This window comes from Saccopteryx bilineata, chromosome 2, assembly GCF_036850765.1.
Source record: "Saccopteryx bilineata isolate mSacBil1 chromosome 2, mSacBil1_pri_phased_curated, whole genome shotgun sequence".
Classification (NCBI taxonomy): domain Eukaryota; kingdom Metazoa; phylum Chordata; class Mammalia; order Chiroptera; family Emballonuridae; genus Saccopteryx; species Saccopteryx bilineata.
In genome coordinates, this window is record NC_089491.1 from 143617906 (window position 1) to 143641888 (window position 23983).

At 39.1% G+C, this 23983-nt stretch overlaps 1 protein-coding gene across 1 annotated transcript in view; it reads right to left on the reverse strand.

The window, feature by feature from the left end:
- Nucleotides 1-2481: 2481 nt before the first annotated feature.
- Nucleotides 2482-23983, reverse strand: part of SLC2A13 (solute carrier family 2 member 13) — a 374249-nt gene continuing 352747 nt past the window's right edge. Inside the window, exons 8-10 of the mRNA XM_066258114.1 lie at nt 14966-15087; nt 14696-14848; nt 2482-6099 (exon numbers count right to left, since the gene is read on the reverse strand). Of these exons, the coding sequence (XP_066114211.1) occupies nt 5873-6099; nt 14696-14848; nt 14966-15087 (502 nt within the window). The 3' untranslated portion in view covers nt 2482-5872. The remainder of the gene's footprint in view (nt 6100-14695; nt 14849-14965; nt 15088-23983) is intronic.

The following is a 23983-nucleotide window of genomic DNA, read 5'->3' on the forward strand; positions in this document are numbered from 1 at the left end:
GTTTAAAATGAGGTGTGTGATTCTTCTTCACACTTTCTAAGTGTGCATATAGGAATTCCGCAATGCTTTCTAATCTCTCTGCCTGAATCTGCCAAGACGTTCCATATGAGGACTGAGAGGAAGACAGAAGACTGCTGGAGTAGTCACCACAGAGAGGAGTTTTTGTACCACTTCCTAGCGTGTGATCTTGGGCAAGTCATCAAAATATTCTTAGTGTTGTTAAAAGGATGATGACACTTGTCCCTCCAGATTGGATAGTTAAATGAGGACTTTTCTGACTACAGTGGTACCTTGAGATATGAACAGACCAACATAATGACTTTTTTAAGATATGAACTGCGACTCAGTCCATATTTTTGTCCGATATCTGAGCGAAATTCTGAGATACAAGTCATGATTCAGGAAGCTGCTGCTAGTTGGTGCGTTGGCACACAGGTCCAGTGTCGGCAGTTTGATATACAAGTTGACTGACAAGCTTGGTTACAGAACAAATTAAATTCGTATCTCAAGGTACCACTGTATTGGTTCAGACAGGTACCACACTGTTCAGTTGTCCAGGTGAGCGGACACTTTATGCATAATTTATGAGATTTTCAAGGGTCATTTTGACTGTAGTATTTTTCCCTTACCTGCTGACATCAGAATCCTTGGTTAAGTTGCAACTCCATTGGAAGCCTTTGAATGACAGTGGATCTAGTATCTTCAGAGGGTCTGCTTGGGCTGTTTCTATGGCAAGGCTTGGGCTGGAACACCCTATATAGGGAGGTTAAGTCTAGTAGCTACCCAGGATAAATAATATAATGCTTACTCATAATGGCTATGGTTGGGGCAGAATAGTAGTGGAGAGCAACAAAATTTCAAAAGGACTATTAACTGGTCATCCAACAGGTGTTTTGTTTTCATTTACAAAGTAGCAAAACAACCTGATAAGAACCAGACATAGTATTTCAAATGTTCCTAAGCATTTCAATTTCAAAGTCTTATATTTACTATTTAGATTCCTTAGAACAATTTGTAGGTATTATAAAATATTTTTAAATATGTGTTTACCCATGATCAAAATAGGTAAAATGTCATCAAAATGAGTAGGATTGCATATGTAGAGATAAGGAATCTTTGTAGATGTTTTTCCTGTATAATCTAAAGCCTAAACCCTAAGGAAGAGAATTACAGAAAATACAGACATGCAAGGAAGATAAATGAGTAATGAATTATCTTAACTTTTATTTGATTATTTTCATTTACATTTCTGGCACTGACACTTTTTAAAAAAAAAAAGATTTTAATTTTATGTAAAGATTGACCTTCGATAAAATAAATTAAAAAACATTTATACATCACTAAATCTCCATAAAATATACAATACTTTTGATAGGCTAGAATGACTTTGAAAGAAATGATACATATTCATAATTTTTAAGAGCTATTTCATATGTCACATGTAGGAATAAATATTTATATTGGATTTGCCAAGACATGTTAATATTAAACACTATGTAACGTGCACTCAGAAATTAAAATATACACTTTGAAAACATTTTAAAAGCATAAAACTATTTTGATTTAATCTAGATATTCATTAGAATTTCTAAATAGAAATTTGAACATTATAAATAAAAGATATTATAACATCAAGTGAGATATAATCCAAAAGCTGCTAGGAACCAGTTTGGACATGTAGAGTATAAATTACTACTTTGGCTAGAGTTGAGTCCCACCTTTTTTAACCTTTAATGAGATGGAATGATACTTGAATATTATTAAAATTTTAAAACATTACAAAACATTGGTTTTTATTTTGAAGTACTTATATGCTGCATTTCTTTTTCTCATTTATACTGATATGACAAAATCAAATATACGAACTGTCTAAAACGAAAATTGGAATATTACTGCTAAATGAAGGTGGGTATTTAACATTCCATAGACCAAATCACTCAAGTGCAACAGACTATTTTATACATACAAAGTCAAGATTTAGAGGAATCATTGCTTTACACTTACAAGCAAATTAGGATATAATTCTTCCATGTACTTCTGATGATTAACACTCTTATAAAATATCTCTCAATGATTATTGGCACACAAAAATTTCGAGAGTTGGTATAGGTTAGCCGTTTGGCATTCTTAAATGATTGCTATTTCTAGAAAACAGCAGCAATATTGCCAACCCTGAACTGAATATACTGACCATTGAAACACTGCTACAACCTGAATCCCTTCATCAGTTAGCTGAACATTACTGCATGAGGCTAAGAAGATTAATAGGCAATGAGAGAAAACAGGATGTTAAAATTAATCTAGAGAACAATTCCGTGTCTTTTCATAGGCGGCACTTAACATATAAGCTGTAAATATGATACACAATTTAATACATTTTGCTTTATAAAAGCACATATTATAAATTCTCTGCTCCTGGCCTGGCATGTCATTCTTATATTTGTTGTTAGTGAAAAGACCTGAATTTGGTAATTGACAACTTGTCATGACAACTGTCAGTTATTGGGTGCTTCATGTAGTCTGAGATTTTATAAGTAGGAAAATGGTTAACAAATTCTGATTAGAACAAAATATTTCACTAATTTTATTAATTACTGTGCCAATGGAATAAAAGCAAAACAATTCTTCTAGTTCCCTCACTGTACTGTAAACTATGTTAGTGTTAGATTATGTGATTTTCTCAGATAACATATGGAGAATATTTTGTAGATTATCTTCCCCAGGATCTATGGGTTATTATAATGCATTTCAAGTTTACTTTCTGAACAAAGAAAAAGGGTAAGTTGTTATATTTTTCCTATTCATTCTTCCTCTTGATAACTGATTTTGAAATTAGAATAATTTCTAGGATTTCCCATTTTAGAGTGAATAACAAAAAATTGGATTCATATACTTAAATATTGTTCAGTGGTAAAATAAAGTATGAGAAGCACTTGATAGCATTATTATAGCATTTTCTATCATTGAATTGCATGTGATTGGAACAAAATTTTAAACCTTACAAGTCTAGTTTTAATTTAGCTCTTTTACATGTTCAGTAAAAATCATGTGTTGGGTAATTATTAACTAAGGTGCATGTTCATATTGAAGAAAATGTCAATACCAGGTTTTCAAAACTTATCTGACATTACTTTTTGACTGAAGTGTTCAGATGCAGATGAAAAGTTATATTTCTCAAGTTTAGTGTAAATCTCATCAGTCATCCAGCTAATAAACCTCAGTAGAGGTTACAACTTTCTTCACTATATTTTCTTAACATTTAATATATGTCTATTGAATTTGCAACACGTTTAGAAACAAACCTATAATTTCAGTTAAAAGCATGATGCTTCATGTGTTTTAATATGGTCAGTTAAATCATACCATATATAAATTGTCCTACAAAATATATATTTGATGATATTTTAAATGGAATGTTTTCAAGTTGATAGTGGTAGCTAAAGATGCTGAGAACTTAAAAGGTGCATCAGATTAAAAAAATCAAAATTTAAACATTAAAATTTTAATATACTATAGTCATCGAATCTAAAAATAATACCCTAATTGTATAAGGTTCCTTTTCAAGTAGTTATTTGTTTTTAAAAATATATAAATAACTTTTGTACTGTGCCTCTCTGTTCTGTACTTCAAAGATATGGACTATTATTTTTATCGCTATATAAATAACAAATATCCTTTAAAGAAGGGGTTGAAGAGAATAGAGGAGAGGTGTGCCTACTGTTCCCTGCTATCATGTGCATTTATGGATATAAAGTTACTGTGCACTCAGCCCAGCTGGATTAAGGCTAATGTATGTAAAAGAGAACCGAGGCAATTATCTGGATAAATCAGAAAAATTCTTAAAGTATTTTATTGGTCTAAATACTTTTTTCTCCTATTATATTTTAACACACAACAGCCTCCTTTCAACTTCACTTTACCTGTGTGAAATATTACATGGATAAGAAATTCCTTATGGGTTAAGAACTATCAATAGAATAATAATTTTCTCTATGAAATCATATAAATTAATATTAATATCTCCTTAGAAATCAATTCTCAAAGCACCTAATTCAAGGAAAAAGTAAACTATAATTTTTTTGTTATATGCAGAGAGAAAAATTTTTAGACCAGTAGTGACCATTTAAGCACATGTCACACTCCTGGTGACTTAGAGAATGAACCTCCTTGGCCACGTTCTCAGCTTTGACATTGTGATAGGAACTAGCCAGACTTAATTTGAACAAAAACATTCTGAAGACTGGCAGGAACACACTGAATTTAGAAATAGCCACCTTTTCACTGTGAAGAGTACTTTATCAGATGTTTAGAGCCATGTTAAAATGCATCAAACTTATGCACTCCTAACTGTCCATAGAAAGGGCATTCATAATTTTACTGGAACTAGCAAGTAATTTTGTATATCTTATATATATAGTTCTTAATATAAGATCAAAAATTAGAGTTCACTGATAAAGGAACATAAAAACTAACAAAGACTTGAAAAGACATTGTAGAAACGTAGAAAGTCAACATTTCTTAAAGACACATGCTATACGAGAACCATTAACCTGTTCCAGTAGAAAAATCCCAATTTTTAAACAAGAAGGAAAAAATTCAAGCCAAACATGAGTAAAGGGAAACATCCAGAGACAGATCTATGTATTTTTTGGGGAGGAATAAATTGTCAGGAACATTGAGAAAGGATGTGCAAAATAAAAACTAGTTTATGCGTTTAGAGTAAAAAAGACAAGTATTATGAAGTTAAAAAATGTGACAGTTCCCTTAGTAAGATGAATAAAAAGTTAAAAATAACTCCCTTTTTAATGAAACAAACACCATTAACAGCAGGATTGTCACTGATTTTCTTCCATTTTGTTTCAGAAATTATTTGAATAAAAGAAGGGGAAAATAGTCTGCTAGCAGCTATTTAACAGAAAAGAAGGCACAAACAGTAGGACTTAAGAGTTGATGAGCAAAGGCATGGTATCAGGTGGTTTTGGAATGAACAAAAACTGACCCTGAAAGAAATGCAGTAGAAGATCTAGTGCTATTTATATTTGTAGTTTCATACTTAAGTGACTTAAAGCCATTAGGGATCCATAAAAATCTTTTCTTTCTTTCTTTCTAGCAATAAAATATACTTATCAAAACTTGCTAGCTTATCTGTGCAAAATGTACACTTATCACTGATGCAAAAAATATGTATGAAAATATACCCTAAAAGACCTGCTTTTCATAATGTTCAAAATACCCTAAAAGACCTGTCAAGAGTCAGTTTCTGAAGAACTCTCAAGATCTGAATTGCAGAGAAAACAAAAATGTGGAATCTAAAGGAGATAAGACAGCTGTGCCCTTGTAAGAGGCACTTTTGAATTTGTTGATGAAAGCTTAATGGAATTTACTTTCTAACAGCTGATCACAGATAAAATACTTGTCCTTAGAATAATTTAGGGCCAACAGACCTATGTTTTGATAGAAAACATCCTTGGACCATATCCCAGCATCCTTCTTTATATCATACATATGATTCAGCTAGATTAGCACTGACTCAAGGTGCCACTAATAATTATGCCTGGTCTTAGGAAAGAAGGATACAACTGAAGTCGCTGAATACAACAGTCACTGTAGACTATCTCAGGAAGTAATTACGCACATTTGTTCAAGGATTATTTTAAAATCTCTGTAAATATATGTATATATATTTACATTTTTGCTTATGAAAAACAAATGTCAAAATGGTTGTATCTTCCTCCTACAGATTCTAGAATATGAAGTTATTCAAAACTAGACTGTGGAAAGAACCAGATTAGAAGCAGGGCATTGAGGTCACCAATTGCCGCTCTTTTCTCCCAAGTTTGTTTAAATAACTACATATATCAGCTGCTGAAAATTATTCCACATCAGAAGCATCATTGTCAGAAAGATGATAGTTACTTCCCTTAACCCGAATATATTCAATGTATCTCCCCTCATCAGAATCTGAAGCGCCACATGTACATAGCCTGTTGTCAAAGAGTGATTCAATTTCTTCTAATTTTTTCCCTTTGGTCTCAGGAAGACAGCCATAGACGAAAAGGAGTCCCACAGCAGCAAATCCAGCATAGAGGAAGAAGGCTCCTGAGATGGAAAATAATGTATAGTAAGTACTCATGAATGTCACAATAGGTTCTTGGAACTGAGGCTAAACAATGTGTTTGTTTATTTTTATTTTTTATTTTTCTGAAGTGAGAAGCAGGGAGGCAGAGAGAGACTCCTGCATGTACCTGACCGGAATCTACCCACTAGGGGGCGATGCTCTGCTCATCTGGGTTTTTGCTCCATTGCAACTAGAGCCATTCTAGTGCCTGAGGCAGAGGTCATGGAACTGTCCTCAGTGCCCGGGCCAACTTTGCCCCAGTGGTGCCTTGGCTGCGGAAGGGGAAGAGAGAGAGAGAGAGAGAGAGAGAGAGAGAGAGAGAGAGAGGAAGGAGAGGGGGAAGGGTGGAGAAGCAGATGGGTGCCTCTCCTGTGTGCCCTGACTGGGAATTGAAACTGGGACTTCCACACGCCGGGCTGACCCTCTACCACTGAACCAACTGGCCAGGGCTGTTTGGTTGATTCTTGAACAACGTGGGGTTTAGGAGCCCCTATTTCCTGTGCAGTTGAAAATCCACCTATAACTTTGCCTCACCAGAAACTTCACAAATAGCCTAGTGTTGACTGGAAGCTTACTGTTAACATAGGTGACTAACACATATTGTATATTTTGTATGTATTGGTTTATATGTTGTGTGACTGTATTTTTACACTAAGTAAGCTAGACAAAGACAGTACATTTACGTATCGAAAAAAATCCGTGTGTAAATGGAACTACACAGTTCAAATCGTGGTGTTCAAGGGGTAACTGGGTAAAGAAACCAAAGAAACCAATTTTACCATAGGCTAATTGACATAAATAAGAGTAGATTCCTACAATATCTCATTAATGTTAGAACAATGTTGAATGCAGCTAAGTTATTGGAGGCCCTGGTGTGTGTGTGTACACACCAGTATACATGCCTAGGTTGGAAAGAGCACTTGATTTTGACCTTTCTCTCTGGTCAATCATGCATAACTGTGGTCTGAAATGGAACTCCCAAAATACTGCCAGCCTGGTTATTCTAACCTGGCTGTTCTAACCCTGTGAATATAATCCAATTTGTTTTTGTGAAGTTATGTATTGCCAAACTCAAGAAGAGCAGTAGAGCAGGCTCATATGTGACAGTAGCTTTTAAGTCCTTCTTCAGTTCCTTGCCTAGGGGTAACGGTTTCTGTCCTGTGTGCTTTCACAGCACCTTGCTGAGGCACCTGTCAGAGCAACCAAGAAATATTATAATTATGTGCATCTGTTGTCTGTCTTGTCTGCTAGACTGGAGATACTCTAAGGAAGAAATTTCATTCTCATCTTGTATTTCTACCAAGACATAAAATGACATTGCTGATTTCATGTCTTAATGGAGTCCACGGTAACTCCATCTTTCCAGTCTTTCATGCCAGCATCTGGGAGTCAACCTTGCCTTTTTCCTTATTCTCTCCTCCAGTATCCAATGTGTTAGGAAATCCTGTCTGATCTGCTTTCAAATATCACCTGAGAACTGACACTTCTTACCAGTGCGCTGATACCATCCTCCCTCATCTGCACGACTGCAGTAGTCTCCTCACTAGTCTCCTTGTTCTTTCCACTTTTTGGGTCCATAGCACTTATCACCATCTGACATGCTATAAAACTATTTTTTTATTAAAATATATTTTTTCATATCCCACTTACAGTTGACATACATTATTATATTAATTTCAGGTGTATAACATAGTGATTAGATATTTCTACAACTAATGAAGTGATCACCCCAATAAGTCTAGTACTCTGCTGACACCATACAGTTATTACAATAATACTGACTATATTCTCTATGCTGTACTTTACATCCCCATGACTATTTTTATGATTACCATTCTGTAATTCTTAATCTCTTCACCTTTTTTTTACCCATTTGCCCACCCTTGTCCTCCTATCTAGCAACCATCATTTGTTCTCTGAATCTCAGTCTGTTTTATTATTTATTTTTTAGATTGCATATAAGTGAAATCATATGGCATTTGTCTTTCTGTGTCTGACTTATTACACTTAGTATAATACCCTCTAGCCCTCTAGATCCATTCATGATTTTGCAAATGGCAAGATTTCATTATTTTTTATAACCAAGTAATATTCCATTGTGTATATGAAGCACTTACTCATTATCCATTCATCTACTGATGGACTCACAGGTTGCTTCCATTTCTTAGCTATTGTAAATAATGCTATGATGAAGTGGAATTGTTAGGTCATAAGGTAGTTCTGTTCTTATTTTTTTGAGGAACCCCATACTGTTTTCCATAGTGGCCACACTCATTTATAGCCCTACCAACAGTGTGTGATGGTTTCCTTTTCTCCACATCCTCACCAACACTTATTTGTTGATTTATTGGTAATAGCCATTCCGACAGGTGTGAAGTGTGGTCTCATTGTGGTTTTATTTTGAAATCCCTGATGATTCGTGATGTTGACCACCTTTTCATATATCTGTTGGCCATCTGTTATGTCCTCTTTGGAGAAATGTCTATTCAGGTCCTCTAGTCATTTTTTAATGGGATTGTTATTTATTTATTTTTTGGGGTATGAGTTCCTTAGATATTTTGGATATTTACCCCATAGACAATGTATCATTGACGAATTTCTTCTCTCATTCAGTAGGTTGCCTGTTCATTTTGTTGATGGTTTCCTTCACTGTGCAAAATCTCTTCAGTGTGATATAGTTCCATTTGTTTATTCTTCTTTGACCTCGCTCAAGGAGACATTTGCCAAGAGCAATGTCAGAGAGTTTAATGCTCATGTTTTCTTTTAGGAGTTTTATAGTTTGGGTTCATACATTTAAATCTGTACCACGGTCTTTACACCATATATAAAAATAAACTCAAAATGGGTTAAAGACTTAAACTTAAGGCCTAAGCCCATAAAACTCCCAGAAGAAAAGATAAGTAGTCAACTATATATTTGATATCATTCTGACTAATATTGTTTTGGATATGTTCCCTCAAGGGAAACAAAAGCAAAAATAAACAAATGGGACTTATCAAACAAAGAAGTTTCTGCATAGCAAAAGAAACCATCAACAAAACAAAAAGAAAACCTACTGAATGTTTGCAGCAAATGATATATCCAATATGAGGTTGATATCTAAAAAATATAAGAAACTCATACCACTCAATAACAGAGGGGAAAAAACCCAGTTGATCAGTAAATGAACAGAGGCCATGAAAAGACATACAGATGACAAATAGACATATGAAAATATACTCAGCATCACTAATCATCAGGGAAATGCAAATCAAAATCACAATGAAATACCACCTCAGACCAGTCAGAATGGCTATTACTGAAAAACAAACAATCTGTTGACAAGGATGTGGAGAAAAGGGAACCTTTGTGCATGTTAGTAGGACTGCAAATTGGAACAGCCATTATGGAAAATAGTAGAAGATTCCTCAAAACCTAAAGATTAACCTGACCAGGTGGTGGTGCAGTAGATAGAGTGTTGGCCTGGGATGCAGAGGACCCAGGTTTGAAATCCCGAGGTCACTGGTTTGAGCATGGACTCATCTGGCTTGAGCATGGGATCACGGATATAAAACCACATGGTCACTAGCTTGAGCCCAAATGTTGCTGGCTTGAAGCCCAAGGTCACTGGCTTGAGTCCAAGGTCTCTGGCTTGAGCAAAGGGTCACTCGCTCTGCTGGAGCCCTTTGGTCAAGGCACAAAGGAGAAAGCAATGAACAACTAAGGTGCCATAACAAAGAATTGATGCTTCTCATCTCTCTCCCTTCCTGTCTGTCCCTATCTGTTCCTCTCTCTGTCTTTGTCTCTCTCATTAAAAACAAAACAAAACAAAAAACCCAACACAGAAAAAAACCCTAAAAAGTATACATATACCATATGACCCAGAAATTCTACTTCTGAGTATTTATTTGAATAAATCCCAAATGCTAATTTGAAAGATATGTGCATCAATATATTCAATGCAGTATTATTTACAATAGCCATATGGAAGCAACCTAGGTGTTTACTGATAAATAGATAAAAAAGATGTGGCGCACACTCACACACACACAGCAATAAAAATGTAATGACATCTTGCCATTTTCAACAATATGGATGGAGCAACGGTTTTCAATCTTTTTTACACTTAGGGACCAGTGACAATAGAATTATTTCAGAGACGGCTAAGGCAGAAATCTCCCCGAGCATAAGCAAATTTGATTAAGATCACTGGGTCTGTAATCTTCGTACAACATCAGGGTGGTTAACTCTTTTGTGGACTGGTGGTTGAAAAACACTGTAGAGGGTATGTGAAATAAGTTAAGCAGAAATAAATATACGATGTGGTTTCATTTATATGTGGAATCTGAAAAATCAAAGAAGTGGACAAACAAAACAAAAACAGACTCATAGAAACAGACACCAAAGGGATGTTACCAGAAGGGAGGATATGAGGAGATGGGTGGAAAACGTAAGAATATTGTCAATAATAATATAACGTTGCATGGTCACAAATGATTACTAGAATTAGTGGGGTGATCACACTGTCAGGAATGAAAATGGTCAATCACTATATTGCACACTGGAAACTAAATTACTGATATTGTGTATCAACTCTACTTAAATAGAAAAAAGAATAGAAACAATATATTGTTACAGGCTTCTTAGAATTTTGGATGTTAGTGCTCAAAAAAGTGGTAGCATTATTAAATTCTACCAAAGGAAAGCACAGTTACTATTAGGAAAAGAATAAAACAAGACTAGTATGAGTAGTAAATGGGAAATATTTTCGTCACAGTGGTGATACTGACAAAGCTAGCTCTTAAAGAATGTGGGAATTTTGAGAAAAAAATGAAAGGAGATGAGCCCTGGCCGGTTGGCTCAGCGGTAGAGCGTCGGCCTAGCGTGCGGAGGACCCGGGTTTGATTCCCGGCCAGGGCACACAGGAGAAGCGCCCATTTGCTTCTCCACCCCTCAGCCGCGCTTTCCTCTCTGTCTGTCTCTTCCCCTCCCGCAGCCAAGGCTCCATTGGAGCATACATGGCCCGGGCGCTGGGGATGGCTCTGTGGCCTCTGCCTCAGGCGCTAGAGTGGCTCTGGTCGCAATATGGCGACGCCCAGGATGGGCAGAGCATCGCCCCCTGGTGGACAGAGCGTCGCCCCTGGTGGGCGTGCCGGGTGGATCCCGGTCGGGCGCATGCGGGAGTCTGTCTGACTGTCTCTCCCCGTTTCCAGCTTCAGAAAAAAAATGAAAAAATGAAATTAAAAAAAAAAAAAAAATGAAAGGAGATGAAATCCTGTGTTCTGATTACAAATAAAATTGTGGAGGTAAGAACAGCAATGGAGTCTTTAGTGGAGGGAAGGGTAAGGATGTTAATCATGCTGATGGTAAAATACTCTAGACTTGACCAGGCTGCTCAGGCTGTGATCTCCTCTAACAGAGCAAACCCAGTTTGGCTTTATAAAATGTAATACGAAATAATTGTCACCTCTCACAATTTAGAGTAGTGGCACGAGTTAAAGTAGCTAATGAAATATGTCAGTGCTAAACAATGTGATGGTTGGGAAGGTTCTTAAAGGCCGTCTAGCTTCTTAACTTGTGACTCAGATTCTCAAAGCCAAATAATATCAAGCAAGTTCTAATAAAATACAAGATCCTTTTATAAAATCTAAAGCTGGCTAATGCAAAAGTGCCTAGGTGGCCCTCACTGGTGGTTCTACCAGAAGTGTGGGAAGGCCCACGGGGCTGTGACCTACTCCATGGGCAAGTCAGTTCTGGAACTGATGTAATTATTCCCTGTTGGAATGAAAATGAGAAAAACAAAATGTCTGTACTGAGTCTGTCAGGATTGTTAAGCACTGCAGACATTCCTTAGTGTTACTCTCAAGGAAATCAATTTTCTTTGAGTCCTGTATTAAATTTCTGATTAAAATAAATATTTAATTGAATTTTACAAAATGAGGAATCAAAGAGCATGTCTGATTGTAATACCTCTCCAAGGGAGCATTTTAGTCACACATGATATACATAAAATGGTTTACTGGTGACATTTCAGAGGTGATTTTAGTAATAAACATTACTGAACGGGGTCCAAGGAACACTGTCTAAGCAGGGTAGGTTTGGAAGGAATCAAAATTTGAGGTTTCATGAAACAAAAAAAGGAGCAAATAAAAGAAGACATGGTATTTCCAGACACACGTCATTATGGTATATATTCGTTAAATCAGGAATATAAACATACCTTACATAAATTATAGCATGCAGATTAAAATGTCGATTGAAAAGACAGGGAAACTAACCTGAACTGAAACGTTGTTCCATTATTAGCCGCAGCAGACCTAATGGACCAGTGCACTCAGCTGATAGAAGCTGAGTTAATGCAAAGCAAAAGGCTTCCTTTAACTGGTATTCTCAACAGAAGCCTGGCTGTTGCCTCATGTTTTCTCTGGTAGCATAAATTCAGGAAAGAAGTGGTTTGCTATCAAAAGTCTTACTGCATCGACTTTTATTATTTGGTCTACACTTTTCTATAAGAAATGCCTTCTCAGTATATTAGTCTGTATTTAGGTCTTCAGACATTTAAGCATTTTCAAGAATCAGCAATATGGGTAAATATTTATGGTGTTAGGAAGATAAATTTGTAAACAGGCAAAAATTTTAATTGCCAAATGGGATAAAGCTGAATATACTTAATATATAACCAGTTTAAAAAGCCTCTGCATTTCCTTTCCAAAAGGAATATTTCTTAAAAATCTAAATGGTGACTGGAGAGAGAGGGTTTTATAAAGATAATAAAATTTTAGACAAATACTATTATATAAAACAGTACTTCAGCATGTTTAGAAGAGAGGAGGAATAGGTTTTTATAATGTTTATCATATTTGTCATCCATTTACAAAATTCATTTATGTATTTATTCATTTGATCAACACTTTTTTTTTCTTTGTGGCAGAGACAGAGTCAGAGAGAGGGACAGCCAGCCAGGAAGGGAGAGAGATGAGAAACATCAATTCTTCATTGCGGCTCCTTAGTTGTTCATTGATTGATTTCTCATATGTGCCTTGACCGTGGGGCTACAGCAGACTGAGTAACTCCTTGCTCAAGCCAGCGACCTTGGGCTCAAGCTGGTGAGCCTTGCTCAAACCAGATGAGCCCGCGCTCAAGTTGGCGACATGGGGTCTCGAACCTGGGTCCTCCGCATCCCAGTCCAATGCTTTATCCACTACGCCACTGCCTGGCCAGGCTGATCAACACTTTTGAGGGCTGTTATCAAGTGAATAAGATGCCCTGGAAGGTACTGGGATTATAATGGTGAGCAAGGCCTGGTCCTCGTCTAGGCTCATGGGATTTATGGTCTGGTACTGTGGGGGCAGGGAACTGACAAATAAAACCTGTTCTTGCAAAAAGAAATTATAAGTACCCAGAGCATGGAATGAGGGGAGCAACAGGGAGGAGTCAGGGAATGGTCTAAGTCAGTGTTTTGCAATCACCAGTCTGCGAAAGAGGGGGCCACCCTGATGGTGTATGAAGATTATAGACCCAGTGAGCTTAGTTGAATTCACATATGGCAGGGCAGTTACTACTTATCAGCCTGTATCATTGATGAAAGTATTATTGAGGTTGTCTTAGGTGTATTTGGAGCTTCACTTGAATTAAATATTGCTCTCTAGAAATTTCAGTTGTATTCTAGTAAAAATATATATATTGTCTGGTTATTTGAGAGTTTTCATTTATGGTATTATAATTAAAAAATAATGCATAAAATACTAATAATGGTTTTTATTTCTGCCTTAGCAATCCCCAAGTTAAAAAGGTTGAAAACACTGTTCTAAGCCGTAGGCATTCCATATACACCACAGAGGCTTACGAGAAATTACAATGAGAATCTCCTATTTTGTTATTTAGACTCCAGCCACAACTTATAAACTCATACAATGAAGAAATCCTCTTGCTGAAAAGACAGAAGTCTTTTTACTTGAGTAAAAATGGACTTGAAGTAGCTTCCCATAGTTTTCCCCTAACTCTGCCTCTTCCCAGTATTGTTTTCTTTTGGGTTATGGTCTCCACACATTTCACCTGAACACTGTGCCGTGCCTGCAGGTCTGGCGGTGTGCGTGGTGTCCGTGGGCACTGAGCTGCGCGCCCCGGCCGGAAGCACAGGTGGTACAGGGAAGGCGTGGCCCTGGCGGGGCTTCTCTCAGCCCTACTTGGTTTCCGGTTTCGGACCTGACTCCATCCTGTCACGGGACATCTTTAAACAGCCCTAGACTGCATACATCTTTCTTCCATTCTCTGTTGTGTTTCTTCATTCAACTAAAAGCTCTGCTGTGAAGGGTTCTCCTGGGGAGGCAGCCGGGAGATGCTGGGGTTGGTGGTGGGGTGGAGGCTGTCCAGTGCCGAGCACAGGGAGCAGTGCTGCCTAGGATGGGACAGTGCCTCTGACCTGTGCCTGGCACGCTTCCACGGACTCAGGGGAACAAGGAAGTCACACAGGAATATTTGTAACAGCAAAAATATACCATGATGGTATGTACTTTAATCACAAATGGTATAGTATCTGTGATTAAAAGACTAACGAGTAGGAAAAATAAAAATACAGTTGAAAAAATAGCCTCTTACCATAGTATGTAAGATACTCTGCTGTGTGGAGAAATGTCAGTGAAACCAGAACATTGAAAATCCAATTTATTCCAGATGAACATGCATTTCCTGTACTTCTTGCCCAAAGGGGATAGATTTCAGAATTCACAGTCCAAGGCATTGGTCCCATTCCTGAGAATTACAAAATTTAAAATTTCAGTTAAACAGTAAGGAATTTAAAAAAGAGTAGCTTTTTTCTCCTCTAAGAGACAATTTAATAAACTCAGCATAAGAAGGATGGCTTTTTACCAGGTGCGAAGAAAACAAGATATAAAATAAGGCCCAGAAGTGCAGTCCAGGAGTATGGGGTAGGGCAGAAATTGTAAGCCCAAAATACTTCTTCTGTTTTGAATATGGTTTCATTTTCACACCTGAAAAATAATGCAATATGAATATTAGAGTTTTAGGATATAGTTGCAGAAATTCAATGTGATCATCTGACACATTTGGATGTTTCTTAACATTATTAAAGAAAAGAGTTCAAGATGTTTTCCTTGAAAAAAATTTAAATATACAGTATTAGATATGCAAATTCACATAGAATTTTTAGAGGTGACTGTAATTCAAGAGCAACATAGCCTGACCAGGTGGTGGCACAGTGGATAGAGTGCTGAACTGGAACGCAGAGAACCCAGGTTTGAAACCCCAAGGTCACTGGCTTGAGTGCCGGCCCATCTGGTTCGAGCAAAGCTCACCAGCTTGAACCCAAGGTCGCTGGCTTGAGCAAAGGGTCACTCAGTCTGCTGAAGGCCTACAGTCAAGGTACATACGAGAAAGCAATCAATGAACAACTAAGGTGCCACAACAAAGAATTTATCCTCCTTATCTCTCTCCCTTCCTGTCTGTGTGTCCCTCTTTCTGTCTCTGTCACAAAAAAAGAGCAATACAGAAATACTTTGAGTATACAATTCATAACAAAAAAAGGAACAATCTGATTAAAAAATGGGCAGAGAATCCGAATAGGCATTTTTTTAAAAGACGTACAGATGGCCCACTGGTAAAGGAGAAGGTGCTCAACCTCACCAGTCATTAGGGAAATGCAAATCGAAGCCACAATTAGGTGTCCCTCACACCTGTTATAAATGGCTGTCATCAAACAAGACAGATATGTAGACAGAACTGACTTAATCTTAAAAAGCTGACTCCATTTAAAAACTAATCAACCTGAATCCTGTACCCCTGCCCGTTTCCCTGGGGTTGACTCTGGAATATGCACAGAGGCTTCAGGTTAATCACAAACTACCCTTAGTCCTTCCTCTGGGGCAAGGCAGCCCAGCCACAATGGTTAACTTGCCCTGGCACCAGAGCCACTGATATCTGGTCCCTTTGTTAGACTCCATCACCCCTCCCTGCATTCCTCTTGGAATAAGTAAGTCCATTTCTCAGAGGGGTAGACAAATGGTAGGGGGTGAACAATGCGGGACCTATTTTCTGTCCTGCTGTGCCCCCAGACTGCATTCCCCTAAGTTCCTATTGAAACTAAACTGACAAGCTGGATATGTCTGCATTTTTCTTCGCCCCCCACCCCCCCACCCCGCTCCTTTGGCATTGGAGCTACTCTGCATACATGGCCTATGCGTGAAACAATAAGAAATAGCGTGTTGGTGAGGATGTGGAGGAAAGGGAACCCCTGTGCACTGCTGGTGGGAATGTAAATTAGTGCAGCCATGATGGAAATAGAATAACAGTTTCTCAAAAAAAAAAAAAAATAGAGCTATCATGCAATCTAGCAACCTCACTTCTGGGTATTTACCCAAAGAAAATGAGAACATTAACTCAAAAAAATATCTGCATCCCATGATCACTGTAGCACTATTTAAAATAACCAAGACAAGGAAGCAACCTATGTGGCTACTGATAGATGACTAGATAATGGAAATGTGACACACACACACACTCTAGAGCAGGGGTTCCCAAACTACGGCCCGTGGGTTTGGGCCCCCTGAGGCCATTTATCCAGCCCCCGCCGCACTTCTGGAAGGGTACCTCTTTCATTGGTGGTCAGTGAGAGGAGCATAGTTCCCATTGAAATATTGGTCAGTTTGTTGATTTAAATTTACTTGTTCTTTATTTTAAATATTGTATTTGTTCCTGTTTTATTTTTTTACTTTAAGATATGTGCAGTGTGCATAGGAATTTGTTCATAGTTTTTTTTATAGTCCGGCCCTCCAACGGTCTGAGAGACAGTGAACTGGCCCCCTGTGTAAAAAGTTTGGAGACCCCTGCTCTAGAGTATTCCATAAAAAGGAAATCTTGGCCCTGGCCGGTTGGCTCAGTGGTAGAACGTCGGCCTGGTGTGCAGGAGTCCCAGGTTCGATTCCTGGCCAGGGCACACAGGAGAAGCGCCCATCTGCTTCTTCACCCCTCCCCCTCTCCTTCTCCTCTGTCTCTCTCTTCCCCTCCTGCAACCAAGGCTCCATTGGAGCAAAGTTGGCCCAGGTGCTGAGGATGGCTCCATGGCCTCTGCCTCAGGAGCTAGAATGGCTATGGTTGCAACGGAGCAATGCCCCGGATGGGCAGAGCATCGCTCCCTGGTGGGCGTGCCAGGTGGATCCTCGTCGGGCAATTGTGGGAGTCTGACTGCCTCCCCGTTTCCAACTTCGGAAGAAGAAAAAATTTTAAAAAATTAAGAAAAAAAAGGAAATCTTGCCATTTATGACAACATGGGTGGATCTTAAGGGAATTATGCTAAGTCTGACAGAAAAAGATACCATGTGATGCCACTTAAATGTGCAATCCTAAAACAAAACAAAAACCAACAAGAAAATCTGAGTTCATAGATATAGAGAACGTATTGGTAGTTGCCAGGAGTGGGAAGGGGGGTCAAATGATACAACCTTCTAGTTACAAAGAAAGAAGTCGCTGGGATATAATGTATAGCAGTGGTTCCCAACCCCCGGGCTATGGACTGGTACTGGTCTGTGGGCCATTTGGTACCGGTGTGCAGAGAAAGAATAAATAACTTACATTATTTCAGTTTTATTCATATTTAAGTCTGAACGATGTTTTATTTTTAAAAAAATGACTAGATTCCCTCTGTTACATCTGTCTAAGGCTCACTCTTGGTCACGTGATACATTTATCTGTCCCACCCTAAAGGCTGGTCCATGAAAATATTTTCTGACATTAAACCGGTCCGTGGCCCAAAAAAGGTTGGGGACCACTGATGTACAGCATGGGGGCTACAGTCAATACCACAGTGCATCTTTGAACATTGCTAAGAGAATAGATCTCATCAAAAGAAAAAAAATTTAACTATGGCGATGGACGTTGACTAGACATTGTGGTGATCATTTTGCAATATGTACACATATCAATTCATGTTGTATACCTGAATCTAGTATTTTTTATGTCAATTATACTCAGTAAAAAAAATAAAGAGAAAAATGGGTGTTTTATAACCATTCCTTATAAGTCAGACACTATTTCCAGTTAGTCCTTGAAAGCTGCATTAACACCTTCTGACTAACAGTGCAGTGTGTTGTGTGGCCTGGACAAGATTCACATTCCAGAAACATTTTTTTATTTGTGAAATGGGGAGAATGCCTTACAGGTAATTTTAAAGATTGGAAAGGGGTCTTAGGATAGATGAGGGCAGGGAACCATTCTTACATCTGATTCCCACTAACCCTTCCCTTCCCACTGCGCGCTCTTGCTTGCTGCTCTATCAGTCCTGCCCGCTGACTCTGCGCCTGCCTCTGTGGTCTTAGATTGACACTCAAGTTGCACTTCCAATTCTTTACCTTAACTGAAATCTGAATTGTACCCGAAGACACAATCAGCCTCAAAAAACATTCTTATTCCTGTTACCATTTTTAGACTGTTGCTCTACCTCTGTCAACCTTTACTTTTGAAACTTGACATCCAAACCCTACCTGTGTTTCTGACCTCCACCATACCCTCCTCCTGTCTGGGTGATGGCGGTGCTTGGTCAGTTACCTTCTCCAACCTACTTATTGTACTTCTGGGCCATACCAAGGCCTCATAGGCCCTTATTTAATCTCTGAAACTGCAGAGAGGGCAAGTGATACTGTGCTTGATTTGGAACTACTTGACTTCAAGGTCTGGAACTTAGAGCATGACTGTTCTGATTACGAGCACTTGGTTTCATTTCTAAGCACTTTAGATTCTACTCTTCGTGTTCATTTATTTCATTACTCAGCTGAGAACCTGCCGGTCTGGTCTTTGCTGGTCTCTAGAATCCACTCGCCCCTCCCATTCTCACCATTTCACTTCCCAACCCAGTGCACACCATTAACTTCTTTCAATAAGCACCTTTCAGAAGCTGGACATCACCACAAAACCATGTCTCTTGCCCCTTTCTAAGACGTGCTTTTCCTAGTACTGGTCCTGTATTTCCTTTTGTCTGCTCCGGGGTCCTGTTACCATCTTTAGTTTGAGTCTTCCCTTCTCATTACAACACATAAGATTGCTCTTATTCAAATAATCAAGCCTCTCATATGACCACTACTGGCTTGTCCAGAATCCGAGAAGCATGTACTATTTCGTCACTACACAGCCCAGTTCTTCCCGACCCGGAAGCCAGTTGGCTCCTACTCGGGCTCTGTTGTCTTGAATCTGCTCATCCAAAACTCACCTCCAAATCCTCCAATTCATTTATCTTTAATTTTGAGGCTCTTTGATTACTCTGCGGTGGGTGATATTGCAGACAACCCTCCTCCCTTCTCTTTCTCCTTCACTTTCTTCTCTATCTTATCTCTCTGATGTATATGTCTTCATTGCTTTCTAAAAATACCCCTTCCTTCCCTCAACCTCTAAATACAAGTGTTCTGTGAGGTTCTATTTTGGGGCTTAGATGTTCTTTCTCTTTAAGATTTTTTAGTCCCTTGATAGGTTATTCTAGCTTTGACCTGTTTCTCAATCCCCACTGATGGAATTTAGGTGTCTGCTGAACATCCACACCTGAATATCCTGCTATGGGCTCAGATGTACTAGGGCTGCAGTGGAATAGACCGTCTTCTCCAGGAGACAGAGTGGTGCTGTTCTGAGTTCAAACCATGACTAAAACTTCTTTGCCCGACATAGAGACATAGTCGTGAACAAAATACCCACCATGTGCACTGTGGAAACAAGTGTCGCGGGCACAGGCGCCATCCTGTAACATGGGGAAAGGACTCCTTCCAGCTGTTGGGAACATTAACTGCGAGAATGCACACTGAGAGCTTAGCACACACAGGGTATGCACAGGATGGATTCCTTTAATGGTGCCACTCACGAAACTTTTATTTTAGTTAAAACCACCACTCTCTGAGTTGGAATGGATTAAAATCTTGGAGTTATTTTCAATATTTTCTTATCTATCTGTATTGAAGTCCTCTATACTTTTTAAGTCCAAGTAAAGAAAACTAGCTAAGACTTTGAGCTCTGGGGTGGACCTCTGAAGTTCAAATCGAAGTTGAGACGCCCCGATTTGAAACTAGGATGTAGGCACTTAGCTTTTCAAAGCCTGTGTCCACGTCTGTGAAATAAGGACTTTCCTGGCACCTAGCTCAAAGAGATAGTTTGAAGCTAACATAAGATAAGGTATGCAAAGAACTTCACATGGTATGGATAAGAAATCCTATTTCCTAGACAGAATTCCTAAGTCTGAGCCTACCTTTCTATTTGCATTAATAAGCCCTAATTCAGACTCGAGTGTTTGTGCCATCAACTACACCTGTCTCTGTGGCAGACTCACCAGACTAGCCCCTCCACAATCCCTGTTTCCTCATGTTCACCATCTTGTAGAGTCCTCTGCCATTGAGTGAGGAAGTGCCCTGTGACTTGCTTCTCACCGACAGAATGTGGCAAAAGTGACAGGACATAGGTGATTGAATATGTAGGCTGACACTTAAGCTGAAGTGTCTCACTCCCTTGCTCGCTTTGAAAAAGCAGGCTGCTGTGTTGTGGGACCCCAGGGCTGGGATGCTCATGGGAGGGACTTAGATGTCTAGGACTGACGGTAGCCTTTGGTAGAAAGCAAGAGACTGAGCTCCTTGTTACTGGATTCTACCAACAAAAGCTCAACTTTCCTCACTTGGGCCTCAGATAGAACTGCAGCGCCAATCAACATTTATAGTCTTGAGAGACCCTAAGCCAAAAACCTGAACTGTGCCTAGACTTCTGACAAACAAAAACAGTGACATAATAGATGTGTGCTGTTTTAAGCTGCTCAGTTTGTGGTAATACTGTTATGCTAAAATAAAAAGTGAATAGTCTCCTCATCTTCCTGCAGAATTCTAGCATTCTTCAAACGACTACCTCACCAAGTTGTGCTCTTGCCACGTAGCTGCTCAAAACCTTTCACCCCTTTATCCCACCTGCCTATGGAATGGGGCTGCAAAATTTGTGCAGCCTGCCTCATTCTGTCCGCCTGTACAGATCCTGTTCTCCAACTTCACTAGATTACTTATTTCCTGAGTCTGCAGCCCAGGCCCAGCGCCTCCTACTCAGGTCACATCCTCTAACTGAAGGAAAACTTTCACTACCAAACTCCGCCATCGACATCAGCCCTCGAGGCTGACCCAGATGCCTTCTCATTCACCTGTTGAAATACCCTCCCTCCTCTCAAGCCTGTATTGTCCTATCTGAATACACTCCCTGTCCACTGGGCTCTCACCTCAGGCTGCATGGCTTAATGGTTAAGGACACAGGGTCTAGAGTCAGTCTGTATGGTTTTGTATTTTGGTTTGGACACTTATCAGCTGTAATATGAGTCCCTAAGAGACTTGTTACAAAGATTAAATATAGTGATAATTGCTTGGCACAAAGACAGCAATTTAAGTTTTGCCAAAAAAAATACCTTCCCCTTTTTCAAATTTCAATCTCTAGTCCATAACGGTACTCTCTCAAGAGATAAAAGGTCATTGAATGATGAATGAAGCCTTTGTGTTTGCATTTAACTGAGTGGGAAACAGAATCAGAAGTTCCCTGATCAATATTCCTCCATCTTCATTTCCAAATAATCAGTCTTCTCAAGAAATTAAAGTTAAAAAATGAGAAAGGGGGATGAGGGAGAGAGAAAGGAGGGATGGAGAGAGATGCAGAGAGAAAGGGTGAAATGGGAAGGGAGAGGCGAGGCGAGGCGGAGAGGCGAGGCGAGGCGGAAAGGCAACAAAGGCAGAGAGCTAGGCTCCTAGGGAGGAATGCTTACAAATAATCCAGTCACTAACCTTCTGTTCACTGACAAATTCTATTTCCTGTTTCCATTCATTATTAACGAAGTTCCTTGCGTGATCTCTTGCTGGAACGAAGGAAAGTGGCATATTTTGGGGAATGTGCTTGCTCTGACGTAGCTTTTCCCCACCTGGCCACATACGCACGTTTATCTGTGTAAAATGCCTAGGAACCCATCGTCCTCGTGCTGATGTTAAAAGCACTGCAGCACTGACATGAGAGAGTTACACACTCGGCAATACGAAGACAGCTAATGACTACAAATGTGACATCACACCTGGCTTTCAAAATACAAACATTAGGAATCTCAGCTGAAAAATAAAAATATATATTCCAAATGTTATTGCAAAATGCCCTCATGTTTTCCTGGCTTAGCGGCTGCTGGCGGAAGAACAGAATGCTCCAGAGAAAGAACGCCAATACATTGACATCAGTGTGTGGGTTGGGATTAGCAAACGTCATGCTCTCAAATGGGGCCACCTTCTCACCACATCCTGGAGCAAAACCAGAAAACAATTACAGTAATGGCAGCTGCGTGGAGACAAAGCTGCAGATCGCACGCAAGCAGGCGAAATCTGTCTCTGGCAGAGGAAGAGAACTAATCTTCAGCAGCAGCATGACTAGTCTAACAGCTGATACGCAGACCGAATAAATGATCAGCCCCTATTCCAGCCACGGAATGCACAGTGCTTCCTTTAGCAACACATCTAGAAATTAACAGCTCTCTCAGAGGTGGAACAGTTCTCCCTTGCCTACTCAACACCAAGCCCCAAACCAGTTCACAGGCAGAGCTGTCTTTGCCTGTGACTGTACTTTGTGTTACCTCATTATTCGATATCTGAAGAGTCTTAGGCCAAAGAAATTACTCAAAAGAACTAAGCAGGGCAACTGCTCTTGCCCTCAAACCATTAGTAATCGATTCCTTGCCTCCTACACAGCACATGCTTTTTGTATTGTGCCTTTATTCACTAGGATGGAGTTCTTTATACTGCTTCATGTTCATATATGGGAGTGGGAGGGAATACCACCTGTATTTGTAACACAAAACTTCAAATTTTGTCTAAATCGAATCATGGAGAAACCTACAGAACTCTGTCCCCTTCTCAAAAGAGTTTATAAAAGAACTGGGAGAAGGGCAGGGAGGGCTTACTATGGCTCCTGCGACACACTCCCTCTCCTACTGGGTCCACTGCTCCTCCTTACCTGCCCATTCATCACTGAGAGTGTCAGTGAAGTGCAATCTCATCTCGAGATTCCGATGCAGGACTGCGATTTCTTTGAATGAGATCATTATGATATCACCTCAACACAAAGTTGAGGGTTAACTGATAGCTGTTTGCTGGAGTTTCTTACACACAGTCTGAGAGTAGGGGTGGAGCGGGGCCTAGAAAAGGCGGGTCTCTACCCAGGAGAGGGCACCGTCACTCTCTTCTGAGGGAAATCAACACAACGCCCAGCAATCAGGGACCAGGATGATGAGAAATTTCAACTTGTGAGCATCTGAGCAGAACAAACAGGAAAAGCTACCTTCACAAACTTGACTCATTACTACTCATGCACTTTAATTTCTGTTCACTGGCATACCTTCCTATATAATAATCTAACAAGATAAACTTATGTCAAGGGTAGCAACATAGCATTTAAACTGAGCACTTCTTCTGCAGTTGAATTGGGGAAAGTACGGCTTCCAAGCTGGCAGGCGCAGACCACGTTGAAGATCTTGGCCTTCAATGTTTTCCTATTGGCTAGCCTTTTCTTCTATTTTAATGTAGAGTTGCTGCAAGTTGAAAAAATCATCTATTTTGTTAAATACTATTATTTTCTGGTAAAAATAAAACCTTTAGAATTACTGAGATAATTAAATCATAGACATAGATATATTTTGAAAGCATTAGAAATTTGAAGCTAAAAGCCATTAATCAATGAAATATAAATTACACACACACAAATTATATATATATGTAACTGCATCTAAAACATTTACCAGTATACTGACTAGCTTAAAACAAAACAGTAAATTAAATTAATACAGTTTATAATGGACCAAAGTTATTTCTGTAACCATGATTTAATGCTACCAATCTAGTGATC